General features: G+C 43.0%; 3 protein-coding genes across 4 annotated transcripts; all 3 read left to right on the forward strand.

Annotated features, from left to right (window-relative positions):
- Positions 1 to 1238: 1238 nt before the first annotated feature.
- Positions 1239 to 2432, forward strand: LOC115752574 (class V chitinase CHIT5b-like). Its single transcript, XM_030690823.2, has 2 exons — positions 1239 to 2310; positions 2404 to 2432. Exons 1-2 carry the CDS (start codon positions 1239 to 1241, stop codon positions 2430 to 2432), a joined length of 1101 nt encoding a protein of 366 aa, XP_030546683.1.
- Positions 2433 to 7267: 4835 nt separating this feature from the next.
- Positions 7268 to 12563, forward strand: LOC115752587 (ATPase 8, plasma membrane-type). Its single transcript, XM_030690834.2, has 15 exons — positions 7268 to 7507; positions 8052 to 8171; positions 8262 to 8360; positions 8446 to 8583; positions 8685 to 8999; positions 9179 to 9505; positions 9614 to 9733; positions 9830 to 9952; positions 10044 to 10148; positions 10238 to 10547; positions 10627 to 11141; positions 11228 to 11401; positions 11522 to 11704; positions 11809 to 11984; positions 12374 to 12563. The coding sequence occupies exons 1-15, from the start codon at positions 7454 to 7456 to the stop codon at positions 12468 to 12470; spliced, it is 2856 nt and encodes a 951-aa protein (XP_030546694.1). The 5' UTR covers positions 7268 to 7453; the 3' UTR covers positions 12471 to 12563.
- Positions 12564 to 15336: 2773 nt separating this feature from the next.
- On the forward strand, positions 15337 to 23011 carry LOC115752548 (DNA topoisomerase 1 alpha-like). Of its 2 annotated transcripts, none has more exons than XM_030690784.2 (17): positions 15337 to 15513; positions 15604 to 15744; positions 16417 to 17643; positions 17851 to 18045; positions 18659 to 18739; positions 19407 to 19466; positions 19595 to 19689; positions 19791 to 19947; positions 20050 to 20175; positions 20809 to 20889; positions 20974 to 21064; positions 21159 to 21292; positions 21665 to 21733; positions 21812 to 21901; positions 22086 to 22189; positions 22274 to 22442; positions 22653 to 23011. In XM_030690784.2, the coding sequence occupies exons 3-17, from the start codon at positions 16498 to 16500 to the stop codon at positions 22719 to 22721; spliced, it is 2667 nt and encodes an 888-aa protein (XP_030546644.1). In that variant the 5' UTR covers positions 15337 to 15513; positions 15604 to 15744; positions 16417 to 16497; the 3' UTR covers positions 22722 to 23011. The 2 variants fall into 2 exon arrangements, with proteins under 2 accessions (XP_030546644.1, XP_030546645.1); XM_030690785.2 differs by having other exon boundaries at positions 15604 to 15693.

The raw sequence follows: 23011 nt of genomic DNA on the forward strand, positions 1-23011 counted from the left end.
TCAAGGCCGCCTTCCGTTTAATCTCCTAGAAAACCAATCTCTTTCAAGTCCACAAATCTCATAAATAGACAAGCCCCGAGCTGAAACTCGAACAAGATTACTTACACTCGGCAACGCCAATTGAACATATGTCAGTGCATAACGTCTGCGTCTGTTCTTCGATGCCGAGCCGGTCAAAGCCGTCTTCATGATACCGAAACCAATGGAACTCAACGTATCAGCTAACTTCTGATACTTTGTGCACCAGTTAGGCCCTAAATTATGCGGTTCATATCCATTTGACCCCATTAAACTCAGTCGGCCACGATTCCAAACAAGTTAATATTCAAAACCCAGTTTTTGTTCTCAAGTGACAAGTATAGATCCTAGATCAGCTCTTCTCCAGCTGCCATTTGTCCTCCTTTGACACGACTAAGCATTCCGGTAGACATTCATGCGAGACAAACGTTAAAAGACATCTACGAGATGTCGCAAAAACATCGTTTTCGCCTTGTTGTTTCCTCGTTTGTCTCCCTAGGAAATGTTCATATGCTAAAGTCGGTTTATCCGTAAATTATGAACTTTTTGGCCTCACTTGTTAACTCGAGAAATTTGACTGGAACCAGTCATGTTACATCTACTTAGCAATCATCGAATTTGACATATGCTTCTAGACAATGAACCGGGGGGAAACTTTTTGGATTTATTAATTGCTCTCGCACTTGTCGTGCAAATATGATTCAAAATTAGCGCGAGAAAATTTTCATTTTGAAGCTTTGATCCATGAAATATCTCCCTCGAAGTTAGGATTTCTCCGGACATTTTTGCATCTTTAAATAATTTTTTTTTCTCGTACCATTGGTTATACTTTGTGACACCATGAATTACGTATATGTATTTATCGTGATTTTGTTGCGACGTATTCATGCAAGATCGTGGTCAATCTCCTTTGGAATCATCTTACTAATAAGGGCTTGTCTATACAGTTTTTAACCATACCACAAGTCTAGACAAGAACTTGGTTATATTACCCGAGACATCTTGTTTAGCTTCTTAGAATCTATAGGAGGCACATCGCGACAAAACACAATCGTCAAAAAATTTAAACTTGAAGCTAATCATTATCTCCCTATATATATGCATATTCCAATCAAACACCAGATATCTGAATGCATCTGATCACATACCCTCTTGAAAAAAATATGGCAAAACTCACCCTTTTGCCTTTCCATTGCATCGTCATCTTCTTGCTCATGACCATGGCTTCAGTTGATGTAACAGCTTCTTCTTCTTCATCATCGTCATCTTCTTCCACCATTAAAGGATCTTATTACCCTTCCTGGACGACGGACTTCACTCCATCAGACATAGACACGACTTTGTTCTCTCACATTTTCTATGCTTTCCTCTCCCCGAGCAACATCACCTTCAAGTTCGAGCTCCCGGAGCCGATGGCAGCGGCCCTCTCGAACTTCACGACCACCCTCCGTTTCGCGAGCCCGCCGGTCAAGACCGTCCTCTCCATAGGCGGTGCCGGAGACGCTCCAACCGCTCTCTTGGCCGAGGTAGCTTCGAGCCCTTCCTCACGAAAGGACTTCATCAATTCTTCAGTGGAGGTTGCAAGGAAGTTTGGGTTTGATGGGCTTGACCTTGACTGGGAATGGCCAAAAAACCCAAAGGAGATGGATGATTTGGCCCACTTGTTGAGGGAATGGAGGCTTGTGATCACCGAGGAGGCCCGAGCCACCAAGCAGCCCCCGCTGTTGTTGACCGCGGCGGTGTACTTCGCCTCCGACTTCTTCCTCGATCCGGTGTACCGCATGTACCCGGTGGCGGACATTAGGGAGAATTTGGACTGGATCAACGCCATGTGCTACGATTACCACGGGGCGTGGGACACCTCCGCCACGGGGGCCCAAGCTGCGTTCTTCGACCCAAAGAGCAATCTGAGCTCGATCCATGGGCTCAACTCTTGGCTATGGGCAGGGATGCCCAGGAAGCAGATAGTCATGGGCTTGCCCCTTTACGCGAGGACTTGGGAGCTCAAGGACCCAAATGTCACCGAGATCGGCGCCCCCGCGGTGAAGCCCGGCCCTGGGGGCGGCCTGCTCACTTACTCCGAGGTGCAAGTGTTCAATAGGAACAATAGCGCCACCGTGGTATACGACGCGGAGACGGTGTCGACCTACTCCTTTTCCGGGACATCTTGGGTCGGGTACGACGACGTTGCCTCGGCGATGGTGAAGATTGGATTGGCACAAGCCCTTGGGCTTCGGGGATATTTCTTCTGGGCCCTCAGTTTTGAAACCGAATGGCAAATATCCTCCCAAGGTATGACGTATATGTCCACCCAAAAGTTTGTGTCGTAGTAATGTTCAAGTATCATCTTGAATTGAATCTTTATTTTGGGTTTGTCTTATGCAGCATCCCGAGCGTGGATTCTTGATGATTGAAGATTCAACCTTTGCGACTCCTGCATATCTTCAGCAATTTTCAAGTTAACGAGAAGCTCTCCAAGACTTCAAGTTAATACATTTCTCTTTTATTCATCCAAACATTCAATCTCGGGGCTACACCGGAGCCAAATTATGAAAATTCCGACCACAACCGCGCATGACAGATCTAATGCTGAGTTGTTGTTGTTGCTGTTGTTGTTGTTGTTTTTTTTTTTAACTTCAATTTGATTCTGTAATCTAAATTGTATGAGTTGTTCTTAGATTTCGTTTGGTCGAAGGATCCCGCTTGTGTTTATAGGTTTGTGCTTGTACCAATGAATCGGATTGGTTCATAATTCGCTGCATTTTCTGTAATGATCATGAACCAGTGGTACTATAATTGTGTGACTGGATTTGAACGTCGAAGCGAAGACCCAACAAATCTTCTGTGCAACGCCAGTGCAATTTTCTTTCGGTCGACATTTATATCGATCACAAGAAGCGTGTTTGAATTGGTAAGAACGACCTAGGATTCACCAAATGATGGTCTTAGCAGGAGCATATGTTAAGCATGCTGATCTGTAAACCCTTGCATCACAATATCTCTCCTGGGGACAGGACCCATACTTGGGAAGCGGATTGATTAGATGAATCAATTCTCGGTCATCTCGCGCTAAAATGAACGCTTGATGAGCTAATAATAATCCAAATTTAAGTTGTGTCATGTAGATCATTGCCCTCGTATCCGTCCGTAAGGTACAAAGATATATAGTCCCAAGCGATACAAACGATCATTATTGATATTTGCGTATCAGGTAATCAATTATCTGTCTTTCTACGTTTTATGGTCCTATCAGCATAAAGATAACATGTGCTGAAAGATATTCGTTGGTCAAAATCACCATTACCGCTTGCCACCCACTCTCAATCCCCTCGGGTGGAATTATTAGGTCAAGAGTAGATAAATTATGTGTACCTCGTCCTTTAGCTTAGGACAATTATCAACATAGTTCTAAATCTATTAGAATTGTACCAATTTAGTCCTAAACTTTTTGCATTGTGCCAATTCTGTCCATCCTTGGCCGGCCGCTAAAGTGGTAATTTTTAAAAAGATTTATAATTTTTTTCAAATTATTTATTTATTCAATTTTATTTTTATTTTTTTCGTCTCCTTCTTCTTCTAGTTGATCGCCAATCCAACAACCTGCTAGAGGCTAGGGCCGGTGAGGTTAACCTCATCAACGAGATTGACCTCACTGGCCCTCGCCTCTATCGATCTCCGACCTGGCAACCTGGAGGCTAAGTAGCACCGGCACGTGACATCTACACGAGATGATATGCCAACTCAAAAAGTAGAGAATTTGACACGTTAGGATACGTTGTATATGAAATGTATATTTTAACATATACATGATAAACTATCGTTTTTATGGTTATTTCAATCAAATTAATTTGATTCAAATTCACAAATAAATAAATAATAAGAAAAGAGCCTAGAATGAATTTACAATAAAAATATATTAATCCACCATTTGTTAATGTCATTCATTGTTTCGAAGCGCTAATCACGTGTCGGATGTCACACATGTTAATTACATGTCGGTTGCACTGCGGAACGTGTGTTCGATACACGTCTGACATGGGCACTAAGGCCCTTGGGAATTGTTAGTACTTCCTAGTGACTGGAGGAAGATGGAGAAGAAGAAATATTAAAATATTATTAAAAATTGTCACGTCGGTGCTGGTCCGTCAAAATTGGTTGGATGGATTGAATTAGTATAAATGCCAAAGATTTAGGGCTCCATTGGCAAAAAAAAAAATATTTAGAACTGAATTGACATAATTGCAATAGATTTAAGTATAGGCCAAGGCATATAAGGAAATTAAGATATGATAGCTATTTTAACCATAAAGATATGCATGACCAACTAAAGCAAAGAAAATCTTAAATAGACATATATGACACATTCCCATGACCAATCTCTTGTTCACCATATGGAAGTACATACATAATGGAACCCTAATCCTAGTAAATGGTCATTGAGAGCAATAACGATGCGTTTGATCGTTCGGATAAAAGTTAGTATATGATATATTTTATCATATCCCGTGTTTGATAATTGTTCAAGACAGGATAAAGAGGGATATATGGGGAATATATCTAGGATAAAATAATTATAGGGAAGGGAGTAGGATAAAGTCGGATATAATTTCTCTCATCCACGACATTATGAATTGCACGCCCAAGCTGCCTCCTCTCCGCCATGCCCCATCGGCCTATCTGCCATTCCCAAGCCACCTCTCCGGCGGCGGGCAGCCTCTCTAGCTATGATAGGCAACTTCTTCGGCGAAGGCGATGTTGTCGCTTTTTCCTGAATAAATATGTCAACAAAACCATATATAGTTTTTAAAGTAATAATAATGTCGTCCATGTAATCGATAAAGCAGAAGCCTAGCTAGTCAAATCCCATCCTCTAAACCACTTCACAATATCCACAACGTTATCCTATATGAAACTGAACCACTTACAGCAATTAGAGGTGTCAATATGGGTTATTAACCCACTTTTTAACTCATTTTTACATACTTGGATCATATATGAGTTCACTAAAATTAAAAAATGGGTCAAATATGAGTCTAATCTCATAAAGCCTACTCAAATGTGGGTTTCAATGGGTTTTAGCTCAACCCATTTTCGACCCATGGGTTATAGCTTTCCAAGCCCCCTCCCCCGCCACCACTCGCCTACTACCGCCACCGCCATCGGCCGCCTTCGCATGCCCCAGCCACCCGCCCACTACCACCACCCGCCCACTACCACTACCCGCTCACTACCGCCACCGCCCACTGCTGGCCCTCGTCGCCGCCCACCCCCGCCACCCGCACACTACCGCCGCCACCCACCACCTGCCCTCGCTGCCAGCCCGTTACCACCGCCTCCCGCCGCCGCCAAAGTTGCTATTAGTTATCCTGCATTGCATCCATGTGGACTGCCGCGTAAGACTGCATAAAAGGAAAGGGAAAAAAATGAGAAAGAAAAAGGAAAAACGCGCGAGCGCGCGCGTGAGAGAGAGAGAGAGAGAGAGAGAGGTGGCCATGGTTGCTCAGCTTCGTATTTGAATATCGAAAAATTAAATTGGTTGGCATACGACTTCGTTCCCTTTCGAGCGAACGTGCAAAACTTCGGTCGCGCGTCCTCGAAATACTTTCTCAAAACGTGGCTTAAATGATCAGCGTCGAAGGGCGCGCTCGTTGCTAAAATCCGTAGAGTGAAAATCTAAAACGAGAATTTGTTCGCAGAAAGCGGAATCCTTTTCCGCTCAAAGGGTTGTTGTTCTTGAGCAGGTTGCCTCCCAATCCCACGATCACTGCAGTCGCCATGAACGACTGTCTCGCCTCCATCTCAGGGCCATTGTCTAGCTCTGAGTTCGTGCAGTATTGCAGAAAATCTGAGTCCAATTTCGCGTCGCCGTTTTGGAATAGAAGCAGAAAAGCCGCCTTAGTCAAATCGGCAGTGCTTGGTGAGCTCGATGGAGGAATTGGAAATCTGAAAGCGAGAGAGCTCGAGGAGATTCTTTTTATGGTGAAACTGAGAATCATAAGCAAAATTCAATTTTTCGGTTGGAGAGAGAGAGAGAGAGAGGTATGTAACGAATGAAAAGCGAAGACCCAAAGTTGCAGAAAGTCGAATCCTTGAAGCAGGAGAAAGAGAAGGACCTCTTCTTCTTTTTTTCTCTTGGGGTGGCGGTGACAGCGGGCGTGGCATCAGAGAAGGGCGGGAGATGTCAATATGAGTCGGATCGGGTGTGAATTGGGCTGGATCAGGTATGAGTCATTAAATTAGGTCAAAATGGATTAGATGGGTCAATATGGGTCGGACCATATTCAATCATATCCAAACTCGACCCAAATCCACCCATTTGACACATCGTCAGCAATTGACCAATATGTAAGTACTCCGTCGACTTAACACTTCTTTCGTTTCTAATCATTTGATCAAAAGAAATTACGTTTAGTCCATTCCAAAATGCGCTATGTCCACAGACATTAAGATGTTTACATGCTCCCACCGTAGAGAATAGGAAGAACAATAGATAAATATATGATGGTATAATAAATAAACATGCTTATTGCTTTCAATTGGGGAGATATTAACACCACATCAATTCCTTTACTCCAATGTTTAAAAAAAAAAAAAACAGTCACATTTTATGAAGAAACGACTCAAAATCAGTATGCCTACAAAAGAGACAACAATTCAATTATTCTCCGACCATCGTCAACATCCAATAAAAAGTACCTAAACATGGGGCCAGCCCACGATCCTTATGGTCCGGATGGTACAAGTCGGGAATCATCATATTAATATCCAGTTTCTACCGAATAATGGATATGATATGATATAAAGATATCCGATTGTAAATATGCGGTTAAACAAAAGTGTGCACATGTCATTTTGTGGATTCCCTTGTGGAAATAAATTTCTTATTTTACCGCGAGTCGATAAAGCCAAAATAAACAAATAAAAAGGGAAAGAAAACCTACGATTTTGAAAGTTGATGAGCATGCGAAGCGCAGGCCAATTTACAGACAATTTCTCGGTCATTTGTCGTGTGTCTTTTTTACCCACAATGGTCTAAAAATAATGAATGTAGAGGTGTATACACACGTCCCATCAAATGGCCGGGGAGCTTGGGAAGCCACAAAGAGCAAACAGACTCCAACTACGATTCCATTCGCCAAGGGGGGAAGGAGAAAAACTAGTGATCTGGGATCGCTTCTCACCCCGAACCTCTTGCGCTCTCTCTCTATCTCTCTCTCTTCTGGTGTTTTATATGAAGGGAGAGTTGGTGTTCAAGCCAGAGGCTCCCTGATTCTCCATATCCCTCTGTTTCTTCACTCTGTCTCTAGGCCTTGATGGAAGAGAACAAGGAGGCCTAGAGTCAGAAGAGCTCTTTTTTCCCAACTCTTTCGTTGAAGTAACGGGGGAGGCCAGACATAGAGATCAGCAAGCGTGTACGTGTGTTGTTGTCTCAACCATGGCCACCTCTGACATCTCCTTGGAGCAGATCAAGAACGAGAATGTCGACCTGGTGAGTTGCCGTGAATTCGTGTTCGTTGTCTTTTGGAGATGTTTCTCTTTCTTCCTCTCTCGGGAGTCGCACTCTGACGATCTTGCCAGCACGTTTCTTAAGTGTTGTCCGTGCTTGATGTGTTCGCTCCGAATCTTCTGATACGCCGGAATCTGTCGAGCTGCTGCTGATGCGATGATCCTCCAAAACAAATAACTGTGTTGCACCCTATAAGGAGTTTGGATTTTGCATGCTGAAACGTATCTTTATTATGACCAGTATATTGCAGAAAGATGCTCGACCCGGGCTCTGTTTGTATAGACTTTATTTGCACGTCTAGCTTGGTGTCTAAGGAAAAATTATCTGTTGCCATGTGAAATTTAGCGGTCAGACTATACCGCATCCTTCTCTTGCTTCCCATATGTTTAGAGATCTCATTTTCTTTTCCTTTTGTACTCTCAGAGTCATCTGTTCATTAGTAGCATAACTTCATGCCCTCCAGTTTCTAAGGTTTTTATCTAGAATATGCAAACGTAATTACCGTGGCATTACATTTGGTGTTTAGGAGCGCATCCCCGTCGAAGAAGTCTTTGAGCAGCTGAAGTGCACCAAAGATGGCTTGTCAAGTGATGAAGGAGTGAAGAGGCTCCAGATTTTCGGCCCAAACAAGCTCGAAGAGAAAAAGGTAAATTCGCGAAATATGATATCAATTGTAGTTCTTCATCGCAACAGCATAAGCTCAAATTGTTTTAACTGATATGGCGAAATTGTGCAGGAGAGCAAGCTTCTCAAGTTTCTGGGTTTTATGTGGAATCCTCTGTCATGGGTCATGGAGTCTGCTGCCATCATGGCCATTGCTCTAGCCAATGGAGGGGTAAAAACATAAAACTAAATCCCGAGAACCAATTTTCTTCGATAATCGCCATTGTTCAGATAACGATAGAATTTTATAAATGCAGGGGAAGCCGCCGGATTGGCAAGACTTTGTTGGCATTGTCGTGTTGCTCATTATCAACTCAACGATTAGCTTCATCGAAGAGAATAATGCGGGCAATGCCGCGGCTGCTCTGATGGCCGGTCTTGCCCCAAAAACCAAGGTGATTTTTTGAGTATTTTATGTCTACGCTGTGAATTTGTCTGAGACATTAGAATGTGGACTGGACTCATTGAAAACTTATGTGAATGTGAAAATGAATAGGTGTTGAGAGATGGTAAGTGGAGCGAGCAAGAGGCAGAAATCCTTGTGCCGGGTGACGTTATCAGCATCAAGCTGGGTGATATCGTTCCAGCGGATGCCCGCCTCTTGGAAGGAGATCCCCTAAAGATTGATCAGGCCGCTCTCACAGGCGAGTCCCTGCCAGTGACGAAGAACCCGGGTGACGAGGTGTTCTCTGGTTCCACTTGCAAGCAAGGAGAAATTGAGGCCGTTGTCATTGCCACCGGCGTCCACACCTTCTTCGGCAAGGCCGCCCATCTTGTCGATAACACCAACAACGTTGGTCACTTCCAAAAGGTATGTACATAATTTAACTCTCCATTTCCTCATCCAGTTTAATTCTTCTTGCATATGTTCATAACACTCGTTCATGATCACGAAACTTCTTGCATATAGGTAAGATTGCTAGTTCATTAATGTGTATTATGTCTCTGATGAATTCCCAGAATGATCTCTTTTTTGGCTAATCTGATCAGGTGTTGACAGCAATTGGTAACTTCTGCATCTGCTCGATCGCCGTTGGAATGCTGCTTGAGATCGTGGTCATGTACGCAGTCCAGCACAGGAAGTACAGAGAGGGCATTGACAACCTCCTTGTGCTTCTCATCGGAGGTATTCCGATTGCAATGCCCACTGTGCTGTCCGTGACCATGGCCATTGGATCTCACCGCTTGTCCGAACAAGGCGCTATCACCAAGAGGATGACCGCGATCGAAGAGATGGCCGGGATGGACGTGCTCTGCAGTGACAAGACTGGGACTCTTACCCTTAACAAGCTCACTGTAGATAAGAACTTGATCGAGGTTCGCGTCTGAAACGTTCATTTAGATATTGCAGGGACTGTGTTACTATGATCTTGAAAGTTCTTGACGATGAATGATGCTCGTTTTAATGAATGTCCTCTATGCCAGGTCTTCACAAATGACGTGGACAAGGATGGTCTGCTGCTATTGGCTGCTAGGGCATCCAGGGTTGAGAATCAAGATGCTATTGATGCTTGCATAGTTGGCATGTTGGGTGACCCTAAAGAGGTTTCTAGCCTTTATTCTCCTCCAATGAGTCCTATAGGTTCTTACAATGAGAGATGTTCAGATAGGTTTAACCGGCTTCAATTATTCTTTATGCAGGCAAGGGCAGGCATTACAGAAGTGCATTTCCTACCCTTCAATCCAGTCGAGAAGCGCACTGCCATAACTTACATCGACGAGAATGGCGACTGGCACCGTAGCAGCAAGGGTGCGCCGGAGCAAGTAAGTTGGTTTTCAAGTTGAATAAGTTCAAGGTGCTCGAGTATTTCCAAATTTGGTATATGCATTGACTTGTTTTTTCATTATGTACCAGATCATTGATCTTTGTGGCCTCAAGGGCGAGGCGAGCAAAAGGGCGCACGCCATCATCGGCAATTTCGCTGACCGAGGCCTTCGTTCATTGGCTGTTTCTCGACAAGTGAGTACTACGTTACTAAAATAGTGCGTATCATAATTTTGTGCATGCCAAGGAGCATATTGTTAACTCCAATCATCTCTCTCGTGCAGACTGTTCCTGAGAAGACAAAGGAGAGCGAGGGCACTCCATGGGAGTTTGTGGGTCTCTTGCCTCTTTTTGACCCCCCGAGACATGACAGTGCAGAGACAATCCGGCGGGCCCTCGAGTTGGGTGTCAATGTCAAGATGATCACTGGTGACCAACTCGCCATTGGCAAAGAGACCGGTCGTAGACTCGGCATGGGCACCAACATGTATCCCTCTTCATCCCTCTTGGGTGAGAGCAAGGACGAGGCCATTGCTTCGATCCCTGTCGATGAGCTCATTGAGAAAGCTGATGGATTTGCTGGAGTTTTCCCTGGTATATAGAAGCACAAACAATTCTCTATCATTAAGATGTCGATTACAATCGTACTAATACTGTGTACGTGGATGTGCAGAGCATAAATATGAAATTGTCAAGAAATTGCAGCAGAGAAAGCACATTTGTGGAATGACCGGTGATGGTGTCAATGATGCCCCGGCTCTAAAGAAGGCAGACATCGGTATCGCAGTTGCTGACGCAACCGACGCTGCTAGAAGTGCGTCGGACATTGTCTTGACCGAGCCAGGACTGAGTGTGATCATCAGTGCGGTCCTGACGAGCAGGGCGATCTTCCAGAGGATGAAGAACTACACCATCTATGCGGTTTCCATCACGATCCGTATCGTGTTGGGCTTCCTCCTCGTGGCTCTCGTATGGAAGTTTGATTTCTCACCCTTCATGGTTCTCATCATCGCCATATTGAATGACGGGACTATCATGACCATCTCCAAGGACAGAGTCAAGCCATCTCCTGTCCCAGACTCATGGAAGCTCAAGGAAATCTTCGCCACGGGGGTTGTCCTCGGGGCATACATGGCCATCATGACCGTGGTCTTCTTTTGGCTTGTGCATGATACCGACTTCTTCACGGTATGTTATAGAACATCTGCTTAGACAACGGCATACTCATACAGCGGAGTGCTTGGTAAGAAAAGCTAAAATTGGGATTCTTGCAGGAATCTTTCGGGGTGAGGCCAATCAAAAATAACGTGGATGAGCTCACTGCAGCTCTCTACCTGCAAGTTAGCATCATCAGCCAAGCTCTTATATTTGTGACCCGCTCACGAAGCTGGTCGTTCGTCGAACGGCCAGGACTCCTACTTGTAGTTGCCTTCATTGCAGCCCAGCTGGTAAGTATGCTTAACTAGTCCACTTCTTTTGTGAATCACCGTATCACTTGCCCTGTTTCCCTCTAAAAACCTGATGGAAACATCTCTTGCTTCTTGTATTGACTTGCGTAAAATTGAAAGGTTGCCACGGTTATCGCCGTTTATGCAAGCTGGGAATTTGCGAGGATCCAAGGCATTGGATGGGGATGGGCCGGAGTGATCTGGCTCTTTAGCATTGTGACTTACTTCCCTCTCGACATCCTCAAGTTCATCATCCGCTACGCTTTGAGCGGCAAGGCTTGGGACAACATGTTGCAGAACAAGGTTTTCAGTCTTTTTCATAGAATTCATACTGGTCGCCTGCATATATTTTTTACTCATTTGATTTTAATTTTTTTTTTGTTTTCTTTTATCGGTCGATTACCCAGACCGCTTTCACTACCAAGAAGGATTACGGCAAGGGCGAGAGGGAGGCACAATGGGCAATAGCTCAACGTACTCTTCATGGACTCAATCCTCCGGAGACCATCTTCCACGACAAGAGCAGCACGGAGGAGCTGTCTGAGATTGCTGAACAAGCCAAGAGACGCGCCGAAGTCGCAAGGTAACGAGCCTCATTCTCGTTGAAAGATGTCAATAATAGGAGGTCAGAATTATGGCTCCCTCCACACTTAAACTATTCATGCTCAAAAGAAATTACTGAACAAAAAGCATGGTCAGCTTGATGAATGAAGAAACTCTGGTGCAACCTTTAACACAAAATTATACCGTCGAATGTCATGACTCGTGAATTCATGCCGCGGCCATCCCTCGACGCCTTCTATTTTGGTTTTATGAGAATAACAACTTGAAAAAGCTCGCAGAAGACGCCGAATACTCTCAATTAGCGACAATTAAGCGCATAGTCTGGACTTAAATTCTTTTCCTGAACTCAGTTTAGAAAAGATTACATCAAACCTCAAGTGAATTCTGAAAACCAACTTACTCTTGCAGGCTCAGGGAGCTGCATACTCTCAAGGGGCATGTTGAGTCAGTGGTGAAGCTGAAGGGGCTTGATATTGAGACCATCCAACAACATTACACTGTCTAAGATTATAGTCACCAATATTGTTGCAGATGTGATTCACCGGACAAAATGTAATAGGAATGATGTAAAGAAGGGCTAAAAGGAGACGGGTTCTTTCGCTTTTTGTTCTCTCCTTTTCGGCTTTTCAAGCTTTTGTGATTCATATGAATTTAGAGTAGAATAAAAGATCGAGTTCATATATTGCGAGAGAGTATACGTAACCAGTTTCGGAAATATAAAATGACTCACTTGTAACGGGTTATCATACTGCAATGGACCAGATTGGGAAACGTTATTACCACAATCTGAACTTGATATTTGGACATTGGTTTTTCTAGCTGTAGGACCAAAAACAAAAGGAGCTTCTTTTAGTTAAGAGAAGCGAAGACAAGCGTGTCCAATCTTGTTCACCGGAGTCGATGAATTAAATGAGATCCTCTACCAACCTTGACCGCCTATTCCCGGCCTCCGATTCTGCGGATCCATCCTACCGGCTCGGATAGATGCATCTGTTGCTCTAGTAGGTATACCGACTGTGCTCGTGGCTTGGGGGACGGGTGGCGGCTAGACCGCATTGCATAAATTGCTGCGATGCTCGTCACCGTATGTCCCGAACAGCAGCTAAATCTCGCCCCTTCCAATATCAATCACCGAAGAACATAGAACCCTTGAACGGTCCTTCAAAGAACTGTCCCGAGATGCAATGTTTCGTAAACTCGCATACATTTCAAGAGCGATCGTCATCGTAAATATGCTCATTTTGGCATAAACGAGCACCGACTGTTATATATGACAGAACATCTTGTACGTTCAATATGAATAGTGGGCAGCGCTAGTGATCCCCCCGCTCTTGCCAAAATTCAAAAATATAGGTGGACAATCGGAATGCTGAGCATGTTTTTCACTCAGGATGCCACATTGGATGCTCAAGGTCGAAGCTAGCTCAAAGCTGTGGCTGTTTGTACTCGAAACTTGCGACTGTCAAGGCCAGATCGATCTTCCAAGCATGTGACTGCTCTGTTCGCTCGACATTGAGCTCGAAGCTTCTGGCCGCTATGGCCGCTCGAGCACAGAGATTGCAGCCATGGCCGTTTGAGCTCGAAGCTTTGCGGTCACCGTGGCCAAATCTAGCTTCAAAGCTGACGATCCCCTGGCTGTTTGAGCTCGAAGCTTTGCAGCTGCCACTCGCGGCTACCATGGCTGCTTAAGTTTGAAGCTCGCGATCATGGCCACTTGCGACGGGTCATGGCCAAATCTGTCTTTGAAGCTCACGACCGTCATGGCCACTCAAACCCTGAGCTTGAAACTCGCGATCGTTATGGCTATTCAAGCTCGAAGCTCGCGGCCATGGAAGAGTCGTGGCTACGAGATCTAAAGGTCGTAGATCTCGACCTCATTAACAAGAAGTTCATGTCAAAAAAGGAAGAGTCAACTCTAAATAAGGAGGAAAAATGTTCATGTCCGAAAATAGTTGAAGGCATTAAAAATCGCAAAAACTGTCATTTGACCCGCCGCTTTTCGCTTATGGTCGACAATGAACATCGTAAGCTCTCGAATGTTACGTAAATTCGCTCCCGAAGAACCAACCGATCTGGGTTTCCTCGTCATCTGTGTTCAGCTCCGGCTAACCAACGCTCTTGCTCTCTCGTCGAATATTCCATCGCTCTTCCGGGGACTTCTCTCCGCGCTGTTGAAGGGAACAGAATAGCATAAGAGATGATACCATCCACTCCGGAGCAACTTCCCGGACGCTACCTTCCTTACCTGAAACCGCAAGAAACTCGAGAATAAATTGACCCAGGGAAATGCGAAGTCTGATGACAAACAAAGGCGTAGACTTTACCCGAGTACGTTGCGTGATTGTGCTTCCAATGAGTCTTCAGCTGGAGGCAGGGCTGTTCGTGGACATTTAGCGATAGAATAGACCCAAATTCACCTCTGTGGATTTCCTTGCTGAGTTTTTATGCCGAGTGCGGCAAGGTAAGGAATGAGTGCGCGGTGTTCGACGATATGCCCGAGACGGTCGTCGTTTCCCGGACGGCGCTAATTGGTGGCTTTGTGGCCAAACGGTGTTCAATCGCGGGGGCATTCAAATGTTTTCCATGACAAGTGGCGTGGGGCGGGGGGCCTAATGAGCATTCTTCAGCAACCTGCGTGAGGGTTGAGGCCAAAATGTTTCCAGATACAGGAACTTGGGGGTTGGGGCCGGAGAGTATCAGGTTCGGAGTTCGATCCTTGTGAGCAAGGCGCATGGACATATATATGAAAGGAGAAGTGAGACCCAAAAAAAATAGAAATTCCTATCTCAAATTTGAAGTTGAAACGTGTGAACGGTTGAAGCGTCGGTGTTGGCACGAAACAAGTTTTCTAATAGCTTAATTAATCTATGGTTCCATGTAGGTACTCAATTTTTGCAGAACTTTTTAAAGTTTGAATGGACACCGATACGATTAACTAATTATAAAATAATTACATCGTAGTGTTGGTAAAATCTTCTTTAATTAATCATCTTAATGTAGGCTCTTTTTCCTCCTTGTAATATTTGCACTGCTTTGGTGGAATGGAAATATTTCTTATAGCACAAAAAAAAAAAAAAATGTTTGTTCTTTCCGAAAGCAACACTTGAGCTATACGTTCGGGCCAAAACCGAGTCGTTTCGATAAGGGCCGGATGAGAGGGCCCAATTGGCCAGACCGCCTTATTGGGCTCGAAAGGGTTCTGGACCGGACCTATACATTTGGGCCCGGCCTGACCAACTTATTGGGCTGGAAATGGTTCTAACAGGACTGATACATTTGGGCCGGGCAGAGTCTCGGCCGGAAATGCGGCCCGCAAAGCGAAAGCACCGTCACCTGCGAAAAGATGCAGAAACCTCCCAAAATAATCGAATGCAAGAGTTTCAGATAAAAGAGAGAGCGAGCGAAACGCGAGCTCCTTCCTCCTCGTCCAGCTAGGGTTTCAGATAGCAAATGCGCTTTTCTCGCTCCCCATAGCCATAGCCAGGGCCCCGATTCCACTGCCACTCGATTAATCCCCCATTCGTGTCGAAATCCAACGGCGATTGCAGGTGGGAGCTCCCGCACCTGTTCTTCTTCTTGTTCAATCGCCTCTGTAGCTCGGGACGGGTTCTAAGACTGCTTCGCACTGTCTTTTGCAGTTCTGCGTTCGGCAGGGCCCTGGAGCTGGAGACGCCGGGAATCGGTTCCATTCCCGCCAAAATCGGACATTGGATTGGCGCTAGCTTGTGGTGAGTATCTGGCGAGCTCGACGTTGCATCGGGTCGTCGCACCGAAACCAGGTGCAGAGTTACCCCCGGTTGGCCGATTGTGAATCGGGATTCGTGGAGGCGAACTGGAATTTTTCCTTTTGCATAGATTATCTGAGTTGGCGAGGCGTTTTTGACATGCGTTCCGTGGGAGAGAGATTCTTAGATTTTATAGGATGTGTACTCGGGAATGATTCTCCTTAAGTGCTTTTGAGGGTTGGGACGATGAAGGAGCCTCCAATGTTCCTATTAGGATTGAGCTGATTTTTAGGTGAAATCCTTAATCCTCTTGGACATTCTCTTCTCTAGTGAAAAGAGGAGGATTAATTTAAGAACAGGTCATACGATTAAGAATTTTCGATTTGATGCTGCTTTCGAGAGTATGAGGTCTTCCTCTGTGCTTCTTCCCAGCCTTGTGGATTTGGTTAATACGTTTGCCTTTTTGCATAGAATCAGGCTGCCGGGTTTTAGAAACTTAAATAAAGTAGCTATGCTCTTGCCTCGGTTTCAGTAAGGTCATTTCCTTGTCCATTCATTACGCCCTATGATGATTGAGGGACGTTATTCAAATCATTTCAAAATTATAGTGAAGGTTGGAAATTGTCCCAATTTCCCCAAGTTTTCTTGAGAAACCTCTTAGGACTGTTATTCCTTTTTCCAAATAGCTTCATTCTGTTTCTGATCATCATCCCTCGCCTTTGGCAGATTTTCTTCTCTTTAAAAGGATCTGAGTTCTTTTGTATCAGAGATTGATTGCATATACATGCAAAGGAAATATTTTGTTGGATGATGGCGCTTCAGGCTCCTCTAAAGCCAAGTGCATCTGGTGATTTCGATGATGATGATGATGCACCTATAGTTTTCAAAAGGAGCAGTACCACATCAAAGAAAAATCCGATAAAGACAGAAGTAAAGAAGCCACCTTCTCAGAGGAATGATGCATTGTCGGGGTCCTCAGGGTTACATTCCTCAAATGGTCAAAGTGCTAGATCTCAACAGGGTAAGGTCCATTCTTCTCCCAAGACATCATCCACGAAATCCCCTGACATGAGTCCAAATGCATCATCGTCTACTGCCAAGCTATCGCCAGTGATGTCACCACTGACAAGTTTAAAGTCATCAAAGTCACCGGATGATCAGTTGAGGCACTCATCCAAACAGAGTCCAGTAGTTGCTGCTAAAGAGGAATCCAACAGTGACTCTGATGACGATAAACCATTGAGTAGTAGACTTCAGGATAATTCCGGCAAAAGTCGCACTATGCATATTTTATCTCCATCATCGGGAAAGGGCTCGGTGAAAAGTTCTCCTGAAGATTCAGACGATGAAAAGCCTTTAGCATCAAGGTTGCCTCAGAAATCCAATGCCCCTAAGTCTTCTAATAACCGTTATGCTTCTGATGAAAAGAAACCTTTGGTACCGAAAACACAGCAAAATGGTTTTGCCTTAAGTAAGGATCAAGCAAAGTCTTCCACTGTGTCAAATAAAAGGCCACTAGAGAAGACAACTTCCTCCGATCAGTTGTCAGTCAAAAAGCTAAAGACCAGCGAAGCATCAACATCAATAAGGTTGAAACCATCTGTCAAAGGAGAACCGGAGTCAGATGACGATGACCACATTCCAATTTCCCAGAGAATGAAAAAGCCAGCAGCAGCATCTGTATCTGGAAACAAGTCTTCCTCTGCAAAGGACAACATGAAAAAAGTTATAATAAAGAAGAAGATCACGAAGCCAACCAAGAATTTCAAGAAAGTGATGAAAAAGACAAAGTATTCTAAATCCACTAAGGTAACACCTACTTCCGGTGATGGCCAGAAAAAATGGACTACCTTGGTCCACAATGGGGTCATTTTTCCGCCTCCATACAAACCTCATGGTGTAAAGATGCTCTATAAAGGGAAGCCTGTCGATTTGACTCCGGGACAGGAGGAAGTGAGCCATCCCCTTTTCTCTCCTCTTTCCTCTCCTCTTTTGCATTCTTCTGCTATCTTTTTGATCTTAGACTTCCTTTTTCATTGGTCATGCTCAATAGTTCAGTTTATGAGCAAGCTAATCAATTGATCTGGAACCATTAGGTTCTTACCTTAGATTTACTTTTTGCTGCTGTGTTATTTATTTGTTGGGATTTTGATTTCGCAGGTAGCTACAATGTTTGCTGTGATGAAAGATACCGACTACATGCAGAAAGATAAGTTCAAGGAGAACTTTTGGACTGATTGGAGAAAGATTCTTGGAAGCAACCATGTGATTCAGAAATTGGAACATTGTGATTTCACCCCGATATATGATTGGTATCAGCAGGAGAAAGAGAAGAAGAAGCAAATGACCAAAGAAGTAAGTCTTGTTCACTTTGCTTGAGCTAGTAAATTGCTATGCTAACTAATAATTACAACTTATTACCAGTCTTCGTTGCATTGTCGTTTACTTTCTTGTTTCATACCTGCATCTAGGCTTATGAGGGGACATCATATTTTTGTGGCGCATTATTAGGTCCAATTCGTCATGGAAAGATTTTGCTGTGTGTTAGGATTGCCTGTTATTGGCTCTTTTTGGTCGGAAAGCTATAAGACAGATAGCCTGCTGTGATTTAATCGTTCATTAATGTATGTTTAATTAATGATATGGTAGTACCCATTTTGCTATTTCGCAGCCAAAAGTATGCTGTGCAATCAGATTTTGTTTCAGACGCAGAAGCATTTTGAGTGTGATGCAGATGCTATCAGCTGCTTCTGTGATGATTTCTACTGCTGAAACTTTGAGATTTCCTTCCATTTCAATATGGATACTGTCAAATGAATTATCTGTTGTGCTTCTGGTTATGCACAGTATTAGTGTGCTTAATAGGTACTGACATGTTATATGCTGTTCTTAATGTCATGATGCCAAATGTTACTTGTGTCAATTTCTGTTACTTCTGTAGATATTTTAGTTCTTGTCTTACATGCAGGAAAAGAATGCCCTCAAGGAAGAAAAGACGAAGCAGGAGGAGAAGTACATGTGGGCCATTGTGGATGGTGTGAAAGAAAAGGTTAATCTAATCTCTAATCCTTGATCATGTGTTGTGTATTGTGTATTTGAGCAATGCCGCTCAAATAATTTGCTGTGTCTTGTCATTTCTTCGTTCTGCATAGAAATTTTTCTTCCATTATTTTCTCCTTATTTTCTTCTTTTGAGTAAGGATAAACACTTTCGGGTGATGTAATGTCTATAAATTTTCAATTGTTTTACTCTGTTTTTGAGAATATCTATTACGATTGTGTTGCATTTTTGGATTGAAGATTGGCTAAATTTCAATGCAATGTGTTTAGCTATTTGGTTCTAATTTATTGAGGCTGAGGCATGTCTATTTTGTTTAATAATGATTTTAGTTTGTTGACTTCCTCGTTATCTTATTTCTGCATCAATGAGTAGTAGATATCGACAACTACGATTTACAGTATTGCCAGTGATTTATAACCTGTCCAGACGATGATGTTGTGTCTTTTAGAACTACACCCTCCATCTATATCTTTGTCCTCTTGGGACATGGGAATTTCCATTGCTTTTAATGGGAGGCTAAGTTGCTGTGGATCCATAATTATGTAGGTTACTGCATCTTTGGTCAATTCAGTGATTTTGATTGATGTATTGCTGTCATTTTTTTTAGCATGATTGTGCTTTATCATGCTGAATGCTGACAGTAAGTTATACCACAGGTTGGAAACTTCAGGGTTGAACCACCTGGTTTGTTCCGTGGACGTGGAGAACATCCAAAGGTTTCATACATAATCTTTTACTGCATGTGTTTTCTGCTGTCTCAATGTCGTTTTATTTGAAATGTGGACTCTTTAGATTAAACACATGCATTTGGCTAATTCCTAATGGTTGGTGTGTTTGGTTTCAGATGGGAAAGCTGAAGAGACGCATTCGTCCGAGGGATATTACAATCAATATTGGGAAAGGTGTCCCTGTGCCGGAATGTCCCATCCCGGGTGAAAAGTACTGTCATTTATCTCCTCCAGGAGCAAAGTTGATTTCCAAGTTGTTATTTCGTGTTCTCTATTTTTTTCATATATTAAGAAACTCTTGATATGTGGCAGATGGAAAGAAGTAAGGCACGATGATACTGTCACGTGGTTAGCCTTTTGGAACGATCCTATTAATCCGAAGGAATTTAAATACGTCTTCCTCGCTGCTAGCAGTTCCTTGAAGGGCCAAAGTGATAAAGAGAAATATGAGAAAGCAAGGATGTTGAAGGTACAGCAGAACTTGAGTGGAAGATGTTGGCAGTGATTTAATTGTCATTAGATGTTTCCTATATGATTCATAACTGATTGCCAAAATTGATATTGAGCATAGGATTACATAGAGAACATCAGGGCAGCATACACAAAAGATTTTACGAGTAAAGATGCTATGAAGCGGCAGATAGCGGTTGCTACTTATCTGATTGATAAACTAGCTCTGAGGGCTGGCAATGAGAAGGTATATATTTGAAACTTCTCAAGATTGAGTCCCCCTCCTCTCTCTCTCTCTCTCTCTCTCTGCAATTTGCACACTTGCTTTTCCATGCACTCTTTAGTGATGGCTCTTGGATGGGTTATCTTGCTAACCCTGCACAATTGGACAAACCATTGTATCCAAGATTAATAAGGATCACTTAAGGATTTTTTAATTTATATGAGATATAAGAAGGTCCTGAAATGAGGATTGCTAGTAACTATGCTTCTGTAATCGTTTTGCTATTCAATTGACATACATTATGAAATTGGTGATATGACTTTCCATGAGTTAGTCATGGAAATTTGGAATGCGAGAGTTTGAATTGCTCGTTCCTTTTCATGTTTTAACCGCAACTTCGGTTCTGCTTGTTTTGTGGGGATAAGTACAACGTCTCCTTTCCAGATTCCTGTTCTATAGTAACTTAAATTAGGAAGCTGCACTCACTAGAAGAACTTGTTTTTATGCTTGCATGACAATAGAAAAAGAAGCCTCTTCAAAATGGTAGTATGGATAGACATTTGACTAGACATTAAATTTTGATTCCATGAAGAAGCATTGCTTTGATTAGCAGAATGTATTATATGGTTACCAATTTGTTTGCTTGTCATTATTCAGGATGATGATGAAGCTGACACTGTTGGCTGTTGCACACTGAAAGTTGAAAATGTGAAAGCAATTAGCCCAAACTCACTGGAGGTAAGATGAGTCCATGCACTGAAAAGTTCAAATATTTCTGTTTCCTTGGAGCTAAAGTGGCTGTTGTACTTTGTCACTTTTCAGTTTAACTTTCTTGGTAAAGACTCCATTAGATATGAAAACACCGTAGAAGTTGAGCTTCCTGTCTACAAGGCAATTGTGCACTTTCAATCGGGTTAGTTATATGACTTATTACCCATTTAAAATTGGACATATGCATTTACTTTTTCACGTGGTGAATCAATATTTGCTTTGGTTTGTTTGTGTAGGGAAAAAGCCTGGTGATCCTCTTTTCGATGAGCTGGATACAAGTAAACTGAATGCTCATCTAAAGGAACTCATGCCCGGTCTGACAGCAAAAGTTTTCCGTACATATAACGCTTCCATTACTTTGGATGAGATGGTAAAGCTCACATTTGCCTTTTGAGGGGGTTTTAATTGATGTTACAATATGTTTAATTTGCTTCATCTGTTGGGTGGGCAGATATTTTAGCCATGGGAAACTTACATTCATCTGCAGTACTTTTTAAGCTTATATGCCTTGGCAAGAAGAACGAACATGGGTGACATGCATTATATTAGATGCATCACATAAAAAAGCAAAGTCATCATAATCGAATGATGTCTAGTCATCTAGGGATCTTTGGGGCTGGTTAGCTTGTTGGTGCATGCAATGGATGTGTTCATATGTAAACACAGTTTTTGGTCTTACACTTTCAGAATATTGTGAAAAGATGGAATGTGATATGGAAGCTTTTCATTTGTTTGATGACAGTTAAGTAGAGACACTAAAGATGGAGAAGTTGCAGAAAAAGTTGTAGTCTATCAGCGTGCAAACAAAGAGGTAACTATTTGTTTATTACAGAAGAATATGCACTGCATGAACAAATATAGATTGTAGTTATGAGTTTTTGGTCTCCAGGTTGCTATTATTTGCAATCATCAACGTAGCATTTCGAAATCCCATGTCGCACAAATGACCAAGTTGCAAGAGAAGATAGATGAATTGAAGGTGACAACTTCTCTCTCGATCTCCAGCTATCATACAAGATATCTGGCCCCGACCTATATCTCCCAATTTTCAAATCGGTTTTGCAAATGGGCCATGTTTTTCTGTATGGACTGCATAAGAGATTCTAGGAACTTTAAGAATTTACTCCAGTTGGAATGGAGCTGACGTTCTAAAATATGTGCAGGACAATATGAAAGAGCTAAAAGTAGATTTGGATAGGGCACGAAAAGGAAAGCCTCCCCTAAAGGATGCTGATGGAAAGCGAAAGAGGAACTTGACCCCAGAAGCGTAATATAATTGCTTCCTGTTCCCCATTCTGCAGCTATGTAGATGTTTCTGATTTTACATGTTACCTCATTTTCCGCTGCGCAGGATAGAGAAGAAGACTGCTCAAATTGAGGCGAAAATTGAGAAAATGGAACGGGACAAAACCACCAGAGAAGATCTGAAAACTGTTGCACTGGGCACATCCAAAATCAACTATCTTGACCCAAGGATCACAGTTGCATGGTGCAAGCGGCACGAAGTTCCAATTGAGAAGGTCAGTAGTAGCTTTAAGCCTTGCACATGTGGAGGCAATCTTTGGAATTAGTCATTTTATGATCTGAACAAGGTTAACTTAAGTTAGTGATACTTTTCTTCCCACGAGAAAATGATGGCACGATAATTGCGAATTTCCTGGTCCCTTGATTTTTTAGTTTGCCGGGTCTGGTCTCCGAAATGGTGTGACCTATATTATTTGCTGTTGCAGATATTCAACAAGTCTCTGTTGGCAAAATTTGCTTGGGCGATGGACGTGGAACCTGACTTCAGATTTTGACATGCTGAGTCTGTGTTCCCCTTAGCCAGCATGTTGAGGCTCCTTTTCATCCTGCAGATTTTTTTCTTCTTTGTCTGTTCCGGTGAAAAATATTCATGTTGAATGTTCAACTAATCTAATTATAGATGAAGTCTCTTCTCCACACCAGCTGTTGCTTCGACTCGGATCAATTCAGGGACTGTCATTTACATTGAGAAACTTTTCATTCTCTGTAGATACATTTATCAAACTAACAATTGTCCAAAGATAGTTGAGAAATTATAAAGATCGGTTCTTATGTCTTCTCTTTA

This window comes from Rhodamnia argentea, chromosome 4 (genome assembly GCF_020921035.1).
Source record: "Rhodamnia argentea isolate NSW1041297 chromosome 4, ASM2092103v1, whole genome shotgun sequence".
Taxonomy (NCBI): Eukaryota; Viridiplantae; Streptophyta; class Magnoliopsida; order Myrtales; family Myrtaceae; genus Rhodamnia; species Rhodamnia argentea.

Excerpts from the sequence above, each read along its gene's own strand:
- LOC115752574 (XM_030690823.2), top strand. The coding sequence starts at position 1,239 with ATGGCTTCAGTTGATGTAACAGCTTCTTCTTCTTCATCATCGTCATCT. Across the intron at positions 2,311-2,403 it reads ATGGCAAATATCCTCCCAAG|CATCCCGAGCGTGGATTCTT; the intron begins GTATGACGTATA and ends TGTCTTATGCAG.
- LOC115752548 (XM_030690784.2), top strand. The coding sequence starts at position 16,498 with ATGATGGCGCTTCAGGCTCCTCTAAAGCCAAGTGCATCTGGTGATTTC. Across the intron at positions 21,065-21,158 it reads AATTGTGCACTTTCAATCGG|GGAAAAAGCCTGGTGATCCT; the intron begins GTTAGTTATATG and ends TTGTTTGTGTAG. Across the intron at positions 22,190-22,273 it reads AGGAACTTGACCCCAGAAGC|GATAGAGAAGAAGACTGCTC; the intron begins GTAATATAATTG and ends TCCGCTGCGCAG.
- LOC115752587 (XM_030690834.2), top strand. The coding sequence starts at position 7,454 with ATGGCCACCTCTGACATCTCCTTGGAGCAGATCAAGAACGAGAATGTC. Across the intron at positions 8,584-8,684 it reads GTCTTGCCCCAAAAACCAAG|GTGTTGAGAGATGGTAAGTG; the intron begins GTGATTTTTTGA and ends GAAAATGAATAG. Across the intron at positions 9,734-9,829 it reads TGTTGGGTGACCCTAAAGAG|GCAAGGGCAGGCATTACAGA; the intron begins GTTTCTAGCCTT and ends TTCTTTATGCAG.